We start from the raw sequence: 23,084 nt of genomic DNA, 5'->3' as shown, positions 1-23,084 counted from the left end.
TTTTTAGTTGTCCAGATCATTTCTTTCTATTTTTTAGTAAAGACGGGGTCTTGCTCTTGGTCAGGCTGGTCTCGAACTCCTGACCTTGAGCGATCCACCCGCCTCAGCCTCCTAGAGAGCTAGGATTACAGGCGTGAGCCACCGCGCCCGGCCTGTTTTCACTTTCTTGATGGTATCCTTTGGAGCAAAAAAGTTTTTAATTTTGATGAAGTTCAAATTATCTATTTTTTAAAAAATCTTTTATCACTTATGCTTTTTGAGTTGTATCTAAAAAATCATTGCCTAACCTAGTGTCACAAAGATTCACTCCTATGTTTTTTTCTAAGAGTATTATAGTTTTATTTCTTACATTTTGATCAGTGATCCATTTTGAGTTAATTTTGTTTATGATGTGAGGTATGGGTCCAGCTTCATTCTTTTGTATGTAGACATCTAGTTGTCCCAGCACCATTTGTTGAAAAGACTGTCCTTTCCTCACTGATGGTTTTTTGAAAGTCAATTAACCTTAGATATATGGGTTTATTTCTAGAATTTCAATTCTATTCAATTGACTTACATGTCTTTCCTTATGCCAGTACTGGACTGTCTTGATTATTGTAACTTTACAGGTATTTTTCCTTCTTAATGTTGTTTATTTCAAGACCAAAGAAAAGAAAAAATCTTGAGTGTGATTATTTTTTTCAGATTTTGCTGAACCGCTGACCATGCCTGGTTATGGAGGGGCGGCTTCTGCTGGAGCCTCTGTTTTTGGTGCTACTGGATTGGATAACCAGCCTCCCGAGGAAATTGTAGCTATCATCACCTCCATGGGATTCCAGAGAAATCAGGCCATTCAGGCACTACGAGCAACGGTAAGCATGAGAGGCTGTGTGTGAAGGCCCTTCTCTTATTGGAGGTGTTTGTATTTCTGTTCATAGCAATTGAGACTTTCCAGTGGCCTTTGATCATTTTGAATCATGTTTGTCTGACTCTATACCCCACCGAGGCCCATAAAGATTTATTTGCATATAGTATCTGCAAAGCTAAAATAAATGATTGGAGAAATCATACAGTGAATTTAAGAATAAGGAGATAATAAAGCTGGAGTAAGAGGACCAAACTGAAAGAAGCTTTGTAACATCTTGAGTGTTTGTTAACAGCGGGTCACAGGTTGACTTGGAGCTTGCTTGTGGCCTTAGAGCAAGGAGGGATGCATGAGTTTCCACGTTCAATAAGAAAGTTCTTTAAGAGAGATAATGCTTTTCCGATGCCAAGACCTTGGAGAAATGTTTCTCAAAAGTCCTCATAGAAGACTGAATGGCTCCTTGGAATTCTCTGCTGCTGTTTCTCTCTGCAGAAAGAGAAGGTTCTTGTAGCAGTCATGAACTTCCTGATACTATCAGGACAGAAGGGACCATGAAACTACAGGGTAGATAGAAGTCTTCCTCCTGCAGTACAGATACTTGTTTAATACTGAGGGGAAGTACTTCTATTTTTTTAATTAACAAAACCCCTATTCTTCCTTGCCACACCATAATCCATTTTTGAATGACTGTCTGCAACTGTTTACTTCTTGCCAAACCAACTGGGTGCCTGCTAGGATCTGTCGCTGAGGTCACAGTGGCCCTTGACTGTCTTGTAGGAATGTGGCTGGAATCATCTGTTTCCCTTTAAAATGTTCAAAATATCTCAACCAGAGTTTGTTTTACTTGGGGTACTTTTTTGTGCCCTGCTTATTTTATTTGCCTGTTTCATTAGAGCTTCTGACTATATCTAAACAAATTCTTTAACCTGCCAGTGCTGTCACAAACAGCAGGCTGGTCTGCTGCAAACAGGGGAAGGTGGAAATATATTTATGGTCAATCAGTTTGAACTGCGTGGAGTTCAGTTTAAAACAATTGTGCTTAACTAACCAGAGTTGTCATCATTAATCAAGGCATTAATCCTGTTTCTACTGCAATCCAACCATTCTACCAACATTCAGGGAGAAGAGGCTCTAACATAATACTGACATTGGCACCCCTCTATCTTGCAGAATTATCTGCAGAAAACATGGTTGGTAGAGAAAGTAGTGGTGTGTGCAATTAGTGTGACTTTAGAAAGGGCTGCACTTCATACCCTTTGGCATTCTGTACCCATCATTAGCAGCGTCCACCCACAGAAATGCTGAGCTGAGACTGATGTGGCCTTTGGAATGCTGACTGCTGCTCAGAACTGTTTTCCAGCGTATCCAATTACAGACCTCCGTCAGGGAGACTTGCAGGAGGCCAACCGAACGTGCATTTCATATGCAGAGTCAGAGCTCCTTACTCAGAGGCACTTAGGACTGATGAATTCAGGCCTCCTGCCCATCTGCTTGACATCTGGTTCAAATGGTCAGGATATAGTGAGGCCTGAGGACCACATGCATTGTAAAAATGTTTTATTTTATTAGAATCATAACCTGGAAAGAGCACTGGATTGGATCTTTAGCCACCCTGAGTTTGAAGAGGACAGTGACTTTGTGATCGAGATGGAGAATAATGCCAATGCAAACATTATTTCTGAGGCCAAGCCTGAAGGACCTAGAGTCAAGGATGGATCTGGAAGTAAGTTCTTGCCTTAGAGGTTGTCTGAGCAGTCACAGCTATACGTTCAGCTCATGCCTTTCCCTCCCACCGCTACGTATCCAGACTTTAACCGTCATTCAAAAGTTAGCACAGATCCCGTCTTCTCATAGATGGTGCCTTTTGCCACTTTGCATAGGCCACGGTGACCTGTTGAAGTCTTGGGCTTCGTAGTATGTGTGCTTTAGTTTAGTGTCAGCTTTGACTTCATCTGTTCCTTTGAGGTAAAATTTCTCTGTGAACCATGGGAGCTTTTGTCAAAAAGAGAGCATTCATTTTCATGGTGGTATTTTTTGAGTAGTAGAAAAGCAGTCTCATATCCTTAAGTCCTTGACCATACTATGACCAATACCACCTGCTAATAACTTTCTGAAGGGCTGTTTCAGGATGACAGGAAGAGGGGCCATAGGCCATTGTTCTGCCTTTGAATAGCAAACACTTATGTGTGTCACTGCATGTCAGGCACTGTTCTAAGCACTTTGCATATCAACACTCACTTGATCCTCACCACAACCAGTTTTACAGGTGAGAATCTAGAGGCACAAAGAGATTAAGTACCTTGCCCAGGGTCACACAGCTCTTAAGAGGTGGAGCCAATGTTCAAATCCGGCATCCGTGCTTGTAACCACTGTGGTACCCTGCTTCTCGGGCTGTCATTACCTGCAGAATAATGTCAGACTCTTTGGCCTGGCATTCAACACCTCCTCCAGTCAGCTCCCAGCCTACCTCATGCTACTTATCTGCTCCCCTGTACCTACAGCTGGGACGCCTGGTACCGTAGCCACCCCCAGCCTACTCAGCCATGGCCACCTCCCTTGTCGCTTACCTACAGGCCTCTGCTCAGCTTAATCCCTCTTTGTGAAATGCCCTTCTCTCCCATCGCTGCACACTAAAATTCTTACCGTTATTTGGAACTTGGCCACCGGTTCCATTTCTCTGAACTGCACTCCTAGATCCTCATCATAATCAGCCCATGCTTACCTCATACGCCAGTAGTAACTCTACCGGTATTAACCATTTGTGCCCTGTTTAATCCTCACAGGAACGTTATGAGGTAGATACCACTATTATCCTCATTTTACAGGTGAAGAAACTGAAAGGTTAAATAGCTTATTAAGGTTACATAGCTAGTGAGGGGTAGAACCAGAATTCCAGCGCAAGCAGTCTGCCCCCGGAGCTGTGCCTGTAGCCACTATAATGCATTGTTATTATTCTGCTGTTAGAGGCATCAAATTGATCTTGCAATAAAATTATTTATGTAGATTATCTATGCTTATCATTTGACTGGGAGGTGGAGGGCAGAGGCCATTTTATTTTTATAAAGCTTATGGTGTCTAGTATTTAGAAAATACTGAGTAAATAATAATTGGGTTTAACTAAATTTACATCAGTAGCATTTATCCCTGTAATCATATAGTTGTAGATACACTCATTAATGTTCTTACCAGACCCAACATATATGTATTGATCTAGTTAGAGAGAGAGGGTGGGAGGGAGACTTTTTTCTTCTTTTAAATATAAAATAGGAATTTCATCAGTGAAATTGTTTTAATCTCAACTGGATAAGAAAAGGATGAGATGTAGTTCTCCCAACTTCCATATCCACTGAAAGAGTCTTATATTGCTTTTCAGAAATCACTGGCTTGCCTAAAATATTAAAAGCTGTAATGGACAAGTTACTCAATAATTCACGAGCAGGATTTATTACATGTTACATGTCCGTCAGTTCACTCTTCATTGATTTTCTGTAATAGACTTTTCTTTGGAGATGATGAGTTCTTCTCGCAGAAGAAATAAACCACAAAATGGGGCTGTTGTAACGCTGCCAAGGTATTTGGCTGCGGCGGGAGGGAGGGTCTGATCTTTAGCGTTTCCTTCCTTCTGATGGAGATTGAAGGCACCAGCCACTCTCTCGCAGATGGTCAATAATGATAAGCAGCAGCTACATCATCTCCTCAGGGCTTACTGCACCAGGGCGATCTGCAGATATTCCTGGCACTGCTGGGTTTCGAGGTGTGTCAAGGACGCCATGATGATGCTTTCCAGCACCCTCTACGGCACTGTGGGTCAGACTCCAGGGATTATGAGCGAGAGTGGGGAAGGAGCATTGTGAGACACAAGACCAGAAATCACATACAGGATATGCAGGGTATGAAGGCAGTTGTAGGTGAAAAATCTAATTATGAAAAAACAAAAGCAGAAACCACTCTAACTCGCCAAATGCATCTTGAGACTCACTTTCTAGTCTGAAGAACAGATGTTTTTTAAATAGCTTCCCCAGCACCGTGCTTGGCCCATGGTAGGGGATCAGCAAATAACTTGATTGAATGCAGAAGCAAATGAATGCCAGGAGGTAGCAATCTCAGGGGTCGTTTTTTTGCTGCTTCCACTAAGTGCTGCACAGAGGGATTGGCAGTACACTGTCGTGTTACATTGCATGAATCAAAGGAAAGGAGAATGATGACCTGCTGTACTTTGCTGTATTAGCCCCTCAACTCATAGTCAGTCATTGCTGACTTTTTCCTTTGTAAAAAAATTAACATTTATATTGTTTGTCTTTCTTATAATTAAAAGGATATATTAATTTTAGCAACTTGAGAAAATATAAATGAAAAGAAGAAATTAAAAATTATAATCTTACTACCCAGCAATAACCAAAAAAAGTTTTAGTTATATTCTTTAGACCTTTTAATGTAAATACATAAAAATGAATATAAATACATATATTTACAAAATGTAACATTCTATTCTATATGTACTATTTTGTGACCTGCTGTCCCCTTTGGGTGCACCTATATGTAAATGTATATCATTGAACATATGTTAATCATATAATCATATTCTATTATAAACATGTCCAAAATTTGTATACCTAATTTATACCTAATTTTAGGCCAGTTAGGTATCTTCTAAATAAATGACTACAGTATTACAAGAAGAGTTTCAAATAATGAAAGTATTTCCACATTCAGAAGATGATAGCAATGATTTTTAAATAATGAGTTTCTTAAAGGATGAATTCAGTTCACAGAAGTACAACAAATGTCTGATTTTTAATCCCTATTCAGGTAATAAATACTTAAACATCTTCCTTCCTTCCTTTCCTCCCTCCCTCTCTCCATCATCCCCTCATTCATTCCTTCCTTGCTTTATTAGAAATAAGGTAATGAACAGTCTTGAGCTCTAGTAGGGCAAGTTTCTGGAAGTGAAGTTTTTGAGTGAAAAATGCATATTTTAAAATTTTTAATGCAGATTACCATCACATGACCCTGCAGAAACACAGCGCTGCTGGGGCACATGCTGGCCACACTGGTGACTCCGGTTTCCCCAGCCCTCCCCAGCAGTGCTGTTGAGTTGAGCATGTTTCGTATTTTTAGTATCTTTATTATCTACTTGTTTTTCTTCTGTTAACGGCTTCCTCACTTCCTTTGGCAATTTTCCGGTTTTTATTGAGCTTGTCAGCTGTTTTTATTGATTTGTATGAGAATTTCATACACTGTTGATTAGTTTGGGAATACCCAATTGTTTTACAAAATTGAGTTTTTCTAGTCAGAAACATATTTTGCTGCCTCTTCGCTTCATCCCTCCCACTCCCTGCAAAGGTACATGGTTTTCTTCATAACCATGCTGTGCCTTTCTGGTTTAGTTATGCCTCAGAATCACATTTTTTGTGTTACTTATGAATAAAAAATTTCCCCATTGTATATTCTAAATTATTACTGCTGAATTTTGTAAAGTTGCAGATCTTGTAATTGGCCATTCTGTAGGGGTTTGATTGGAAGTACATTAAATTTGTAGGTTAACCTGGGGAGATGTGTGTTCCGTTTTGGTAGATTGTTTAAATTCTCAAGTTATTTCTTTTTACTCTCTTTTGGTTGGTAAATTGGTTGAGATATTTGACTTGGGGGCATTGAATACAATTAAATGGTAAGAGTAATTGCTGTTTAGGAGCTCAAACAAATAAAAACAACCTCAGTTTTGGGGGTTCCGTTGTAAGTGGCAGGAGATCTGACACAAACTTCTCTAAGCAAAAAGGGAAGTATTGTCTCATGAAAGCTGGCAGGTCCCAGGGGGACCTAACTCCAGGCAGGCCTCGATTCAGGACTCAAACCCTTTTATCCAGATGGGCCCCTTGGGGGTTGGTTCCAGTCCTGGGCGGGCTCTTCCTAATGGCCACAAGATGGCTGCCAGTGCCTCCCACAGCTGCATCTTTCCAGGTTAAAATCTAGCAGAAAGAGTCTCAGCCAAGGTCCTGAGAACCTGAGACATTTTATGTGTCCAGCCCTATACCAGTCACTGAGGCAGGTTGACTCGGCCCTACTCCTGGAGGAGCCCGAGGGTGAAGACATCTTCCTCCCTAGCACGTGAGCAGAGAAGGGAAGGGCTGGTCTCCTCCAAGCACTGGTTCAGGTGTGGCTGGACTAGTAGAATCTGCTTCACCTGAGAACTTGTTAGACCTGCACCTTATTGGGCCTCACCCCAGACCTGCTGAATGAGGAACTCTCTGGGGAGGCCCAGTATTCTGTTTTAACAGGTCCTTCAGGTGATTCAGATGAAGCTTAGATTTGAGAACTAGCACCTTAAAAGCAGTATTGGGTTCTTATTACTGGAAGAAGGAGGGGAGTGGCTACTGGGACCTCACTGCACCAGGTTAACTCTGCAAATAATAAGGTAGGTGTTTGAATCGGACAAAAGTGATTATTACAAGGACAGGGACTAAAGAAGAACTTGTATCAAATTCTTCCTTTAGTAAATATGTTAATTAAAAAGCACTATTTCCATCTTTCTGAATGAGGAAGTAATGTTATCGCATGAAACATTTTTATTTAAATAGTATCTAATTGGCTTAAAAAGGTTAGTGCTATTAACTTGATGAAGCAGTAGCTGTCTCTTATTTATTGAATGCTGACTGTGCCAGGCACTTCCTCGACCACTTTTCCTTCACGACTTACAGGTGGGTGTTCAGATGAGGAAATGGTGACAAGTTAAGGGACTTGCTAGCGGTAGGAGAACGGGTTGGAGTTCAAGGCCCAACCCGTCTAATTTCGAAGCCCATGCACTTTCTCCTTTACCCCGCATCGAATCATCTCCCTTCGCATTTTGTATTGGAATGGGGAGGCGAGAGTCTACTTTTCAAAAGGCTCTTTTTATTGCCACATTCTACACATTTTAGGGCTAGCACCTAACTTTCCGTTGAGTTTTTAAAAATTTCAAAACAGTGGGAAATCAGACCTTCACTCTGACCTGTCTGGGATTGTGCTATTTGCAAAATCATTTCTGTTTTTGTGTTGCACTTAAAGAGTGTTTAATTTTTTTTATAAAAGAACTCACTGATTGCCAATGTAATTAACTTGCGATTAGGCTGTGATTACTCAAAACCTGCTCTGGCTCCTTCAGCCACATCGCTGTAATGGTTTAGAGATCTGCGGCAGCAGCTGAGATTTTCCAGCAAGGGAGCAGGGAGACATTTCATTTGCATAATGGTGGGGCTGCTAATGTGCTGAGCTCCCTAAGGAATGTGGCCCAAAAGAGGGTCTGGAGAATAGGAGGCACAGCTCCTTGGGGGAGCTAACCCCCAGTGGTCTACTTGAAAGTGACATAAACTGACTTCATGCCGCTGGGCTCTAATTCCCATCCCACTTAGCACTTGTTGCAATTCCTATTTTTCAGTGGTGCTATTGAAAGTTTAGAGAAAGCCACTCTGTGCAGTAAGCTACTTTACGCTGAAGTATGAATGATTGAAAATTATTCAACTGGGAGGGAAGTGTTTTATATTTGGAGTGTTAGGCGTTATTACAGAGAGACTGGTAATTTTGAGCTGGCTGGGGTTGGGAGAGGCAGTTTGTAGAAGTTCTAAGATTCCATGTTGTCAGCTGGCCTAAGATGTTACTGATTTGCACAGATCCTTTTTCCTCCTCCTTCCCTGACTGAGTTTTTCCTCAGTGCAGGGATGAGGGATAGCAAGCTGTTGGCAGAAATTGTTTGCAGATGTAGGGTGCTTTCAAGTCAAACATTAGTAAATTGGGGACATTATCCCCCGCCAACTCCTTTGTACCTAAGGAGTTAGGGACAGATAATGATATAAATTATTCAAGTTAGGAAGATAAGAACCCAATTTATCTCACCAGCAGACTGTGGAGTCCCTGGGGTCTTGATGGTTATTTGAAGGATGTTCTGATGGCTCTGTGAGGCACTCTCTGTAGACTGACTAAATAATGTGTCATGCCCTGACGAGTTACCACTGCTTTGTAAATATATGTAGATGCTGTAATAGCTTATAAAAATAAAGTCATTTAAAGGCACTCCTGAATCTAAGGGAGTTGCTTTTTGTCATTATGTGTTGTTACAGCATAATTTTCAAAAAGGCAAAATCATAACTTTCAGGTAAATATAAAATGAACACATATTACAGGTTTTCTTTAATTCATTAATTAATGAGAGAACCAGCCAGATATTATTACTGGTTTAAAAACATCTGTAAAGCTAGGATATATAAAGACAATTTAACAAAGAAATGTCAGGATGAGATTGGTGGGTTAGATTAAAAATTAGTCTGTATCTGTCAGGACCATAAATCCTTGAGGTTTTGTGTTCCACTGGACAGAAATTTTTTTCTTTCTTTACCAGGCAAAAATCTACAAGTTAACAAGTAGCTTCACTAACTATGTGGCCTTTAATAAGCGGTAAGCAGTGGAATGAACTAAGTTCATCTTCCTAGACCAGGAGCCAGCAAACCTTTTCTCTAAAGGGCCAGATAATAACTGTTTTAGGGCCATAAACATGGCCATCTCATATTCTCCCCTTTCTGCTCCTGGATATTACAAAAACAGGCTATGGGCCAGATTTCGCCAATGGATATTTGCCAGTCCCTCTCCTGTACAATCGTTGGGTGGCCTTTCTTCCAGGTGACATTGAAAGAGCACATTGCCGACCTCTTTTACCTTCCAAGTTTCATATAATGTCTCTGATTGTGCTTTCTCAAAGAACAAAATCAAGAGTTCAATTGCTGTTATGTTGGGTGAGGATAGTAGTGATAAAATTTGATATTAAAAATCTTCATTGGGGAGGTTGGAAAGATTTTCTAGAGTTCAAAAAGGGCAACTTTTATAGGAAGGAAGAATTAATTTAATTCTGGCCATTTAAAGGGACACTGTCCAGAGGTGTAGGACATAGTGGTATAGTGGTTTCGTCAGTTTTGTCTAGCTCTCCTAGGTACTTTGAAAGTCAATATTTTTGAAATGCTTACCTTATTTCAAACTACCTTTTCTATTTACATAAGAAGGGGTTTCTATTTTTTCTTTTTTTTTTTTTGAGTAAATGTTATTTTGGAGTGATGTGTGTATGTGTGTGTAGATATATATACACACACATATATATATGTACGCATACTTTCTTTTTTTCCTTAGGAAGGAGGTCTCTGGGAACTTGGAGAAGAATCAGTAGTAGCTTCCCTGTCTGGTTTATTCACCTTGACTTTCTATTTGGAAACAAACATAAATTGAAATTTGTTACCTGTTTAGTTTCTGCAAATGTGTTGAAAGACATTGTTTCCTTTGTTGTTGATTCCTAGTGGGAGGTCGTGAATAATGCACGGAATAGTTGCTTATATTGATAAACATGGTTACTTTTAATTATAGGACTAAAATTTATGCTAACCTTTTAAAGGGGAACCTGCAGTCTTAAAATGAAATGTGGCCTTCCAGGTTCTTAAGTGCAGCCTTTTGACTGAATCCAAATTTTGCAGAACAAATCCTTTTATTAAAAGAAGTGCAGCAGAGAAAGATGAAGCTTTTCTTGCCCCTTTGGTGCTTAAAAAAGAACAATCTTGAAATCAGAAGGCCGCAGGTTTCCCACTCCTGGAACCAAAGGGAGGAAAATATCTTTGGGTTCTTAATAATATGTTTGGGTGTACTGGGATGTATGGATTTGTCCTTTCTCCATGTCTAAATGTTTTTGTCAACCCATTGGCTGTGTTGGTGTCTGCAGTGTTTCACTGATGTGACCCTGACTTATGGTGGGAAGTGCTCATTAAATACTCTATTGAATTGCTAAAGTCATTGTTTGGGGGGACAGTTCCTTGGGGAAAAAGCTTTGATTGGGGTACAATGTCCTATATTTTATGAAAATTCTTAGAGGGCAGCTGCATTTTGGCAGAGCAGCACTGTGTCTCTTAAATTGAAGATTTGGAATTTGATATATTAATCACATTCTTCCAGAAAGGCTTAAAAACCAGCAGAGCCCAAGAAGCATGAAAAGGTCTCAGCCCACATCCTTTCTTGCTTACTGAGTGAGGCAGGGGTGGGAGGCCAGCAGGAGGGCAGACAAGGGCAAGGGCAAGGTCACTGTTTCAAAAAATAAGAACCAGGCAAAGTGATTGTCGTTCACAACAGTTTTTGCCTGGCTTCTGATTTCACATTTGGGATTTTTTTGTCAATGGATTTGACAGCTAGCAACGGAAACTTAGTTAATTATGGGAAAGGCCATCCTCTCTGATTTGCTTCTGATTAAGTAATTATTTCACTAGTTGATACCCCTATGTATATAAAGATACATACAATATAACAAGATATAAAAACAAGTGAGGAAATGGAGTGAAGAGTCATTCTTTCACTCACTCATTTATTTACACATCCAACAAATACTTATTAAGTACCTACCACATGCAAAGCATTGTTTTCTGTGCCTGGAATATTTCCAGTAAACAAACAAATCCCCTGTCCCTACAGCGCTGTATTCTAGCCTGGAGTAAGAGGAGATAGACGATAAATGCCCAAGTAAGTATGTGACATGGCAGTTTTTCCATCCCGCTCTGTGGACAGGAAAGCAGGATAAGGACAATTGGAGCGACAGGAGTGAGGGTGGGTGTGGAGAGGAGGGTTGTTATTTTTAAGGGTGGCTCAGGAAGGCCTCTCCGACGAGGTGACATTTGACCCAAGACCTCAATGAAGTGAGGGGTGAGTCGTGTAACATCTAAAAAAAAAAAAGTTTCAGAGAGAAGGAACAATAGGTATACAGGCTTGACGGACAGAGCCTGCTGGGTGTGTTTGAGGAGCAGCCAGGAGGCTGGGGTAGCTGGAGTGGAGTAAGAGGAAGAAGGAGAGGAGGCGGGGGGACTTCATAGATGTTGCAAGAGTAAGATTTTACTCTGAGATACAGGAAGCCACGCAAGGGCTTTTGGGCAGATCATAATAGTTTTCCATTTAAAAAAGACTGCTCTGGCAGCCATGCTGAGAATAGCAGGTGGGGCCAAGGGAGAAAGCAGGGAGCCCAGTGAAGAGGCTATTGTAATAATTCAGACGAGAGATGGTGACTTGGATCAGAGGTTACTAGTGGAGGTTGTAAAAAGTGCTTGGATTCTGGACATATTTGAAGAAAATACTGACAGGACTTGCTGGTAGATTGAGTGGGTATAAAGAGTGTGAGAGAGAAGTTGAGATTTTTTTCCTGAGTTACTGGAAGAATAGAATTGTCATTGACTGAGATGGATAAGGCTGAGGGGAGAATGCCAAACAAACTAGAAGTGGAAGGGAACTTCCTCAACTTGATGATGAGTAAATACACAAAACCCGCAGCTCACATCATACTTAATGTGAAAGACTAAATGCTTTCTTCCTAAGATTAGAAAGAAGACAAGGAGGTCCTCCCTTCTATTTAACATTGTATGGGTGGTCCTAGCCATTGCAATTTGTCAAGAAAAAAGAAGTAAAAGGCACCTAGATTATCAAGGAAGAAGTAAAACTGGTCTATTTGCAGGTTACATGATCTTGTATTTAGAAAATCCTAAGGAATCCACTAAAATACTTAAAACTAATAATGAGTTCAGCAAGGTTGCAGGAAACAAGATCAATGTACAAAATTCAATTGTATTTTTATACACTAGCAATGAACATTCAGCAAATGAAATTAAGGAAACAATATTACTTACTTCCATGAGACTAGATGAGAACACTCAGAGAGAGCATCAAGATGGCGGTGTGTGTGTGTGTGTGTGCGTGTGCGCGCGTGTGTGTGTGTGTGTGTGTGTGTGTGTGTCTGAGTCCCAGGTCACCAACATAAAGAGGTCAGGGAGACAAGGAGGAGCCTGTAAAGGAAACAAATGTGGACCAAGCAGTGAGGCAGCTGGACCACCAAGAGAGCAATGTCCTGGGGCCAAGTATTTGAGGAAGAAGAAGGTGATCAACAGTGTGTGATGCTGGGAAGAGTGAGTAAGATGAGGACGGGGATTGACAGCTAAGTGAATGAGCATGCTTGAAAAGCAAGAGAGAGAAAGCATGGGAGAGAGAGGGGTGAAAGATAGGGTCTGTCCAGAACTAATACTTTTTTGGGAAATGTAATAAAAAATTTTTTCTATTAAATTCAAAGGACATAATACTACTCTTGATTAATATAAAAGCTTGTAAATGCTCTCAGTGTCTATATTATCTCATTGTAGTCTGTAGCAGTTTGCTGAGTGGACTGGTACTAGTTCATGGAACCCACTTTGTGTCGTGTGGGTCTAGGGTTAGCCAAAGGGACATAAACTGAGATTGATTCAACATGCATTTGATACAGAGTTCTGGGCTTGATGGCGGGAGGTACTTGTTAGAGAATCAAGATTGATTTCATCCTCTAAGAGGCTGTATATCTTCTTGTTGAGAAAGCTTCAAGCCTGGAGTTTGGTCCCACATAGGTTATAACGAAGAGCAAGTCAAAAATCTTGTGTGAAGCATTATCCCTTTCTATAAATGATAACAGCTATCTGCTCTCTTCCTTATAATTCTGACATTTGTACGGTATTTTAATCCGAATTGCTCATTTAAGTCTCATACCACCCTGTGAAGTGGGTGGATTTTTTTTTTAGTCTCCATGAAGAACCAGGCTCACGGAAAGGAAACAACTTGTCCACCCTCACGCTGTGTGGAAGTGATAGAGCCAGGATTAGCGTTTTAGACCCATGAGCTGCCACCAGACTTGGCTGTGGGATTTTTAATCCCCTTCTAGATTTGAATTTAACATTAGCTGTGCTTTGATAGTTTATGTCCTGCTTTTGTTATTATGCATTTGCAGGTTGAATTTAGTGTCACTTTGGTGTGTGTGTGTGTGTGTGTGTGTGTGTGTGTGTGTGTGTGTATGTGTGTGTGAACATAGCAAGGTAAATAGACTTTGCTTTTCTAATCTAAGCAGTTGCTAGATTGTACTATTGTTGGTTTTAAATTCTGTTCAGAAGTCCTCTGAATTCTAGAAAAGCTGCTTTCTAACTGAGTTGTTTCCTCTTTCACAGTGTATGAATTATTTGCATTCATCAGTCACATGGGAACATCTACAATGAGTGGCCATTATGTTTGCCATATCAAGAAGGAAGGAAGGTGAGTCTTTTTAAGAAGGTATATGATAGCAGTGATTTATTGAGCACCTACTATATGCCAGGCACTCTACTAGGTACATCATATATTATCTCATTTGGTTCTCTTCTCACACTGGTCTTGTGAGGAATGTACGCTCAATGCCATTGTACACATCAAGATAGTGAGGCTCAGGGAGGCTGAATAGCTTGACCTTAGTTAGTAAATATTTAATGGCTGTATCAGAGCTGGTATTCAAAGTTACATTCAACCATCATACCAAGGTGATTTCCCAAAATAAAGATGCATACTGCAGCAAAATGTATGCCATATTTGGAACCTCCATAGGATTGTCATATTTAGTCAATGAAACGAGAAAATTAGGATGTCCTATTAAATTTGAATTTTAGATGAATAACAATTTTTTATCACAAATATGTTTCAAATATTGCATGTCCCAAATATTGCGTGGGACAAATGCAGCATACTTATGCTAAAATTATTAGTTGCTTACCTGATACTCAGATTTAACTGGGAACTTGTGTTTTGTCTGGCATCCCTAAACCTTCAGTGCTTTGCCTTATTACCGCCTTGCAGTTGGCTTCTTGGCTTATTAAGTAGAATTGTTAGGTGTGTAGTGAACCAGGAATGATACAGTTATAGAATGGAAGGCTGCTGTTCTCCCTGGGCCAGATCCCCCCAACTAAACAAGGGGATCAGTGTGTGTGGTGCCCTTCCTGTAGCTCTGAACTGAGCATCTTATGGGTTAGTGCCCCTGCTTGAGGGCAGTGCTCAGGCCACGTGGTCACTGGGGAAACACGCAAGCTTGGCCTCGTGCTCCACGCCTCCCACTGCAGGAGTGGCCATTTCCCACGTGGGCTTGATTGTGTTCTTTTTTGGTGTGTCTTTGATTTTGTCTTCTCAACTTGATTAATAAAATAGTTGAGCATAGGGACTTGTATTTATAGGGAATTCTTCTTATTGCCAAGCATGATAGAGCTCTTGTAAAAATACTTTTTTAAAGAAAAATAGGTTAATTATAATTTAAAAAGCACTAAAAATGGGGGGAGGGGAGGCAAGGGCAACATACGTAACCTAAACATCTGTATCCCCATAATATGCTGAAAAAAAAAAAAAAAGCACTAAAATTCATTGTAAAGAATTTACAAAGTAGAAACATACAAAGAATATGTACCCTGGAAGCCTAAAGATAACATTGTCTACGTTATGATATGTTGTTCTTTGTTTTATTGGTCTCATTGGAGGAGGGTGTATATATGTCTGTGTACACACATATTACATATAAGTTACATATGTATTTACAGCTTTTCCAAAAGCTTAAAGTAGATTCAGAGTACATACAATTTTGTAACCTACTTTTACCTACTTCATATTATATTGTGATTATTTTCTCACTTCACCAAATATCCTTTGAAATTTTAATAATCCTATAATAGTTCACTGCATGGATGTTTAATTCTGGATTTTAGCTAGTTTTATACCTAAGGCTGAAAGAAATGTTATTGTACATAATTCTTTGACTCAATTTCTGAGGCTATCTGTGGATTTCTACAAGGGGAGCTGTGGGATCAAAGGTTTAAAATGTTTGGAGGCTCCTGATACGTTTTAGTAACAACTTTTTGATTGAGCTCAAGAATCAAAAAGCTGTTGTGATTCCCCATCAGCATTCTGTTCCTTTTTACATAACAAACTTGAATTTGGTTGTCTTAAAACATCTTGGTTATTTTAAATATTGTGTTCCATGTGATGCAGTAACTTCTTTATGCAGTTTCCTGGAACTGACTTAAATCCATCAACTGCTTCTGTCTTTTGTTTTCAGATGGGTGATCTACAATGACCACAAAGTTTGTGCCTCAGAAAGGCCCCCTAAAGATCTGGGATACATGTACTTTTACCGCAGGATACCAAGCTAGACCTCAAACATGCGAATCGGCGAGAGGAAGCCATACATGTTTTTAATTTGCCAAAAAAAAAAAAAAAAAAAAGTTGAGAAAAAAAAACTAGGTTGAATACATGGGGTATTTATAGTTTTATTTAAAGAGCACGATCATTTGACGCCTTCTGAAATTTCTACTAGGGATGATACACTATTGTAGATAGTTTTTATAAATGTTCAAGGAGAGGATGATATTTAAAAAAAAGTATTCATATTGCTGGTGGGGGATCCGCCATCAGCACATCAAAAATGGGGATGCGCCCCAGCCCTCTGCTTTGCTTTGGGGGTCAGTGGTGGTGGCCTCCAGAGAAACTGATCGTGGCCAGTGGCATGGCCTTACCCACAATAAATGAAAAGCCCACTTCTGTTTCATACAGAAAATCAGCAACTGGGTGGAGCTTTATTTGTGACATAATTTTTTTCATTACATACAATAATTTCTGACCTATCCATCCCTGTATAATATAGCATCTGCAGTGAAAGATATTTTTAATTTATCATATCAGAATTCATACTATGATTATGCGAATGTGTATAAGAGTGAGTGAGAGTGTGAGACCTTTACTAGAAAAGTGAGTCCACTAGAAATCTGTGAGGAGTTGGTTTTTAAAGGCTAAACACTTGGTATTAAGCATATCTGAAAAAAGCAAGTAAATATTTAGTGAAATTATAACTCAGGAACATTTAAGAAGATTAGTTCCCCTCTTAGATTTGAAGGAGTAAAAAGGGCTGAGTTATCCCTGTAAGTGCTGTCAAGAATTCACTTGGGTTTGTGGCGGTGGTGTAACGCCAGATGCCCACAGCAGTGTGACATTGTCCTTTGCCATAGGTAGGTGAAGTCCCAGTTTCTCAGTAGCCCTTTCCCCCAAAGGCATAGTGTTTATTTTTAGTTGAAATAGGTAAACTCTTTTTACCATACCACATGGTAACTCCCTGGAATCATGTAAAGTGCCCCTGATTTGTCTGTAGTTTTCCTGTCTCTGAGCTCTTTGCCTGCCCCCATGTCCAGGTTTTCTGGGGCCAGAGTCTCATCTCTGCTCCCTTTTGGTTTGTTACCTCCTAACTTGCCTTCACTGCTTATCTGATGCGACCAACAGTGTGATCTTGTACACTTCAAGGATTTTAGATGCAAAGAAAGTTTATATGACGTTATGAAAGACCATCCTTCTCACGTTGGTTATTTTCGGTATTTTAGTTGCAACCTGGGATTGGATTACAGTTTCAAATGTGATAAAAGGTGAAGTGATAGCGTTCTGCGATTTTCCTACTGCTCTGCACCAAATCCCAGCGTCTCTGGAGTTTCTATTTCAGATTATTCAGTCAAAGGAAAAAGGATTTATTGCTGTCCGTTTAACGTGTATTTGTTTGGCTGAAAGGATCTTTTAGAAACTGTAGGAGAATAAAGCAGAGCCAACTGGGTGAAATAAAGCACAGACATTGGATCAGGATGTGGTGAGTCAGGACTGTGGTCACGATAGGGGCGCCTGTCTCGCAGATCACCTAACGCTGCGTGAGCGAGGGTTGCGATGTCCGTGGCCTGGGGCCTGGAGACCTGGGTGCAGCCTCCATCTGGCTGTGGACCTTGGGCAAGTCCCTTTCCTTCCTGTGCCTCACTGTCCTCGTCTGCACAATGGCGTGATGACACCTGCCCTCTCTTTCCAATCATGCTTTGAGGATAGGATGCGATGAACCTGTACAGAGTAGAAGGCGGGGTGCTGTGCTGGGTCCTAGTAGAGTATGGCACCTGCCTTCTCTCATCTGGTGTTTTCCTCAATTTGGGAACAAATGAAATTGGCAGAAGGTGGGAGCTCATGGTGCAGTAATTCTCTACTCAAGTGTGCCCGCTGGCGTTACCTTCCAGTGTAGACTTGGACGTCCTAAAGCAGTCCCGCTCTGTTCCTCGAGTTGCTGACTCCCGTGGAAACCCCCATGCCAAGCTGCCTTACAAAATCCAGTCCCTTTAGGGCTGAGTGTCACAGAATAATGATTCCAAACATGCATCAAAAATGGCTTCTTTCCATCGATGTTACCTAGCAAAGGCCTTTTTTTGGAATGGGGGAAATCGAATTGGGATTCAAAAGTGGACAAAGATAGCATGTGTATTTTGAACAAAATAAAAATTTTATAATAAAACTTTGCAAAATTAATGGTGTAAAATCGATATTTGAGATTAGAATCTATAAATTATTTAATTTCATTAAACAGAAAAAGAAATTTAGCCCTTTGATGCTTAACATACTGTAAGAAAGCATACTATGGCTGCCTTTTTTTTTTCTGCCTCACAATGCAAAGGGCTATTTCTACATGGCAAAGTTTTGTATATGTGCTATTCTTTATTTCGGACTGAGATTTGGGAAAAACTGGAGCAAATAATGGTTTCCTTTCTTCCTTAAAAATGTGTTCATATGTGAATCTTAATATATACAAAGCAGGTTTCCCTATGAAAGTCTGGAATGTACCGCTTAATTTTACATGTGTGTAGATGAGATTGTGACTGAAAACTGGAATAATATGTGGATTGTGTCAACTGATTATCAGCCTGTTAGGAGTCCTCTGTGTGAGGCATGTTGGTATAATTGTGAAATTCTCACTGTATGTGGGTGTCTGTGTGAAAGACAGCGCTGTCTTTCTGTAAATATCTTTTGATATATATTTGTGTAGAATCCCAATGAATGTGTCTTTGGAAAATGTAATGTATCAAAGTTTTTATTTTGTCAGTTGATCTAAATGCCCATGTAACTAATCAGCAATCCAGTTTGGTTCAGATTTGGATTTTCTTTTAAAGGAAAAAATGTATGCAGAAATGACTCTTGGAAGAATCATATTTTAATGACATTTTATATGAACGCTGCTTCAACATTTTGGAACTGATGAAGCTGCTTTCTCCCACCTACAAGAGAATGTGCCTGCCATTTCCCAGTTGCTCACTTTGAGCTGCAGAAGGCCAATGGGAATAGCTTGAACCTTTCGCTCCCTGAATTGTTTATTCCCTTTACCTGAAGCAGAGCCCGACCCGCGGTTCACAGCGAAAACGCCTGGTCCGTATGAGGCTCCACCTGTCAGTGTGTGGGGCCAAGTCGCTTTAGCTCTCCAGACCTTTTTCTTTAAAATGAGTGGGTTAGACTAGATGAACCCAGAAGTCCCTTCCTCCTCTAAAAGCCTCTTCTATTTTTATAGAAGGGATCACCTAGAGGTTTAGACCTTATATTTTTGAATTGTTACAGCTTCTACACCCCAGTTGGGGACCTGTGTCATTTTTAGTGTCCCCGTCCCATTTCTATTCCTGTTCCACTTATCTGTATTTTCCTTGGTCATCATCCTATTTTTTTCCACTCTTGAAACTCACAACTTTCCAGTCCATGAGGTATTTTGCCTCCATCCCCCTCAAAAACAAAAAAAAATCCGTTTAAAACACCTTCCTAGAAAAGGCTCAGAATGCATTCAGCTAAATCCGTCACATTTATAGAATATTTTAAAAGTCTGGGGGGGGGCAGGGAAAAAAGTTCTAATTCAGTTATAGCTATGATCTCCAAATAAGTCTGACAAAGTTGTGTGTCACAGACAGGATGTCTTTTTCATCTTGTAGGCATCCCTGTTGCTAAAGCCCATCAGGACCAGGGGATGGGGTTAGACAAAATGTGATTCTGTCCTTTATTTTAGAGGATTCTATCCTGTCCTGTCCTTTGCTTAAAAATCCTAGGTTGCGCAACAAGGTTCTGTAGTCTTAAATTGGTGTATGAGATCACCTCCACAGTGTCATGGAGACTTCCCACTCCCGTACATCACCCTGAAAGGGTTCGCATCAGATTCTCTAGGTCTGCGCTATTCAGTGTGATAGTCAACGGCCACGTGTGGCAAATGGCCACTTGAAATTTGGTTTGTCTAAGTTGGGATTGTGCTGTACACATAAAATACACACCAGATCTCGAAGGCTTGGTACCAAAAAAGAACTTAAAATATTTCACCAATATTTTATATTGATGACGTGCCAAAATGACAATATTTTGGATGTTAAATAAATATTAATAATTTAATAAATATTATTAAAGTTGTTTTCACCTATTTTTATCTTTTTTTAAAAAAACGTGGCCACTAAAGAATTTAAAATGAGATGTGTGGCTGATGTTGCACTTCCGTTGGACAGCGCTACTCTAGACTTCCAGGGTGTGGGGTAGGCAGTGAAGTCCCACAGGTAGGAGAGGTCGTTCTGAGAGGCATCCAAATAGCAGCAGCACAAATGTTTTTGCTGGAGTCAGGAGCACTGTGAGGCACAGAACACCTCCCAGAAAGCAGATTTGTCTGCCTAAAAACCAATATAGATACGTATGATCCTAATTAAAAAAAGAAAAGCACACGAGCCCCTGTCTGTCTTCAGCTTTGCCTGGGAGCTGCTGTCTTTGCTCCTCTTTTTCTAGCATCTTCCAGGTGCCAAGGGTATTAGCCACATGAGGGTGTTGGGCATATTTGTTTCATTTTAGGCAACATTCTCTTGTGATCTCCCCTCCCCAGGTATTTTGAAGTCTGTTCAAAGCTGGCTGTGTTGAAATACTGTGCAAATCCTGCCGCCCTCGATGTGCCACTTCCCTCGGCCTCGGCAGAGGCTGAGCCTGTTGCCTGTGCCCGCCTGCCCGGCAGGGTTTGATGCTGGCTCCTGAAAGAGTTTGTATTTATTTTATTTTGCACTAGTCACAGTTGTTGTTTAAGCTATATCAAATGTTTTGGGAGAGTATTTGCCTGTGATGAAAAGAGATGGATGATTTATTGCTTCAATTGTTTTAAATTAAAAGCTATTCTCACAATCCGAGGTTTCTTTATGGCTCTTTTTTCTCCCTTTTGTTTTTTAGTGCCAAATAAACTGATTCTGATGGTTCTCATCCACCAGTGGAACAGGTAACTTGAGACAGTGACTAATTTGATTTCTTTTTAGGGTTGCTTGGTGTAGCCAGGCGGCCTTGGTGGCTATATGATCCCCATCGCTAGTGGAACATCAACGGTGGCACGTTGCTACTTCCGAGGAGGTGGGAGGGGTCAGGGCACGGAGGAGTCTGCTGCCTTAGACATCTCTGCTGGATGTCACGTCACAGAGTGGAGTTAATCGAGACCTTTCTGTGGTTCCCAGGCTCTGCATTTGCTGGTGGCCTGCTAAACACGGTAAAAGCAAAATCGAGAGGTGTTAAATCAAGAGACTTCAATGTTTCTGTGACACGGTGTTTCTAGGGTATGAGTTTCCTATTGCTGCTGTGACAAATTACCTCAAACTCAGTGGCTTAAAGCATACATTTATTAGGTCAGAAGGCTGAAAATGGATCTTATGGGGCTAAAATCAAGGTGTCGGCAGGGAAGCTATAGGGGCAAATCCCTTCCTGCCTTTTCCACCTTCCGGAGGCTGCTCATGTTCCCGGGCTCATGGCCTCCTAACACCACTGGCCTCACTCCAGCCTCTGCTTCCAGGGCCACATCTCCGCGGCCTGACTCTTGCAGCCCTCATATAAGGACCCTTGTGATTACATTAGGCCCACGCGGATAATCCGGATACTCTTCCCATCTCAAGATCCTTAACTTAATCACATCTGCAAAGTCCCTTTTGCCATGTAAGGGGACATAGTCACAGGTTTTGGGGAGTAAAATGTGGACATCTTTTTGGGGGGCATTATTTTGCCTACCACGTAGGGTATGTTAATCGCTGCTTAAAGATACATCGATTTGGAGCCGCCAAAATGGCGGTGCTCAGACATGAGGCCAGGGCTGACTTGGGGATGCAGGTGTGGTGCTGGTGGGAGCTGAGGAAGCACCCAGAGACACTCAACACAGCCTCCAAAATGAGCTCAGGCTTTCATGAGAGACAGAGGATAGAGATATTAATAGTTGTCGACAAGCAGCTACTCTTTCCACCTCCCCACCTAAAGAGCTAGGCCAAGGAGAACTATAAAGAGCCTCAAAGTTTTTGGAATGAGGAGAGGGGAAAACTGTAAGGAAAGAAAAACTCAGTATCTCAGTTTCTGTGGAATATGCAGTGTTTGAAAGGACACTTGAGAAAACTATACATGAAGTTTAACCAAAGAATGAATGGATGCTAACTCAGCAGAATGGATTTCTTATGAGGACTAGGGCATTGCTGAAGGAGTTAAAAGTATCTCTAGACAATTTGTTTCTGTCCCTTTTGCCTGATATATAGCAGATAATAAATATTCAATAATTCAGTCAATAAATGTAAGTTTCATCTTAAAAAAATACGTGTATTTAATGTTCAAAGTTTGTAAAAGAATGAACCTATATATTTTTAAAAATTCAAGTAAATGACTGACTTCAGTGTTTTCCCATATGTTTTGGTGAGGAGGAGGAGGAAACTGGTTCGGATAGTAAAGGATCATTTATGATTCAGAGAACTGTAAATTTTTAGGACAATGTAAGCCAGCTGCTACTCACATTCACTTGCTATACCCCATTGTGCCTGATGGAGTTGACCAGTGTAATATGTGCTGTTGAAATTTTGGTCCTGTTTTTCAAATGTAGTCAGTGACAAACTTCAGTTGTAGTGGGAAAATTTAATTGGAAAATAGTGAGCTATTCTTACCGCTCCTGCCACCAATCATTTAAAAAGCAACTAGAAAAAGTTTTTCAGTGTGGTAGGGAGGCAGGGTGGTATAATTACAAGAGCAGAGGCATGTAGACTTGAAGTCATATCCTGTTTTCAACACAGACTAGCTATGTGGCTTTGGTACACACTTGGTATCCTGACACTCAGTCTTCTCACCTGTATAATGGGCATAATAATACCTGAGATGAATTACGTAAAGCATCTGACAATTTGGTGAACACAGGACATTTTTACATCACCAATTTAACCCATATAGCATTTTGATCCTATGGAGGTTTTGACCCTTTGTTTCAGTCTAAAAGATTTTTTAAATTATTTATTTATGTATTTTTAATTTTTTTAGAGACAAGAGTTTTGCTCTGTTGCCCAGGCTGGAGTGCAGTGGTGTGACCATTGCTCACTGTAGCCTTGAACTCCTGGGCTCAAGTGAGGACACTTCTACCTACAGCCTTCCAAGTAGCTAGGACCACCATGCCTGGCTAAGTTTTCTATTTTTTCTTAGAGACAGGGTCTTGCTATGTTGTAATATGAGGATTGAGAATTGACCATGAGATTAAGGAGGTCATGGGTGATCTCTATGCTTTTAGAAAGCACAGTTTCGAAAGCGTGGTTTTTTTTTTTTT

At 40.6% G+C, this 23,084-nt stretch overlaps 1 protein-coding gene across 1 annotated transcript in view; it reads left to right on the top strand.

Moving 5' to 3' along the window:
• Positions 1-15,912, top strand: part of USP13 (ubiquitin specific peptidase 13 (isopeptidase T-3)) — a 105,271-nt gene extending 89,359 nt beyond the window's left edge. Inside the window, exons 18-21 of the mRNA XM_012639387.1 lie at positions 685-851; positions 2,414-2,567; positions 13,846-13,930; positions 15,747-15,912. Of these exons, the coding sequence (XP_012494841.1) occupies positions 685-851; positions 2,414-2,567; positions 13,846-13,930; positions 15,747-15,840 (500 nt within the window). The 3' untranslated portion in view covers positions 15,841-15,912. The remainder of the gene's footprint in view (positions 1-684; positions 852-2,413; positions 2,568-13,845; positions 13,931-15,746) is intronic.
• The last annotated feature ends 7,172 nt before the right edge of the window (positions 15,913-23,084 follow it).

The sequence above is a fragment of the Propithecus coquereli genome, unplaced genomic scaffold, assembly GCF_000956105.1.
Source record: "Propithecus coquereli isolate 6110/MARCELLA unplaced genomic scaffold, Pcoq_1.0 Scaffold14, whole genome shotgun sequence".
Taxonomy (NCBI): Eukaryota; Metazoa; Chordata; class Mammalia; order Primates; family Indriidae; genus Propithecus; species Propithecus coquereli.
The sequence above is the reverse complement of the archived record's forward strand: the minus strand, read 5'-3'. Positions and strand labels throughout refer to the sequence as shown.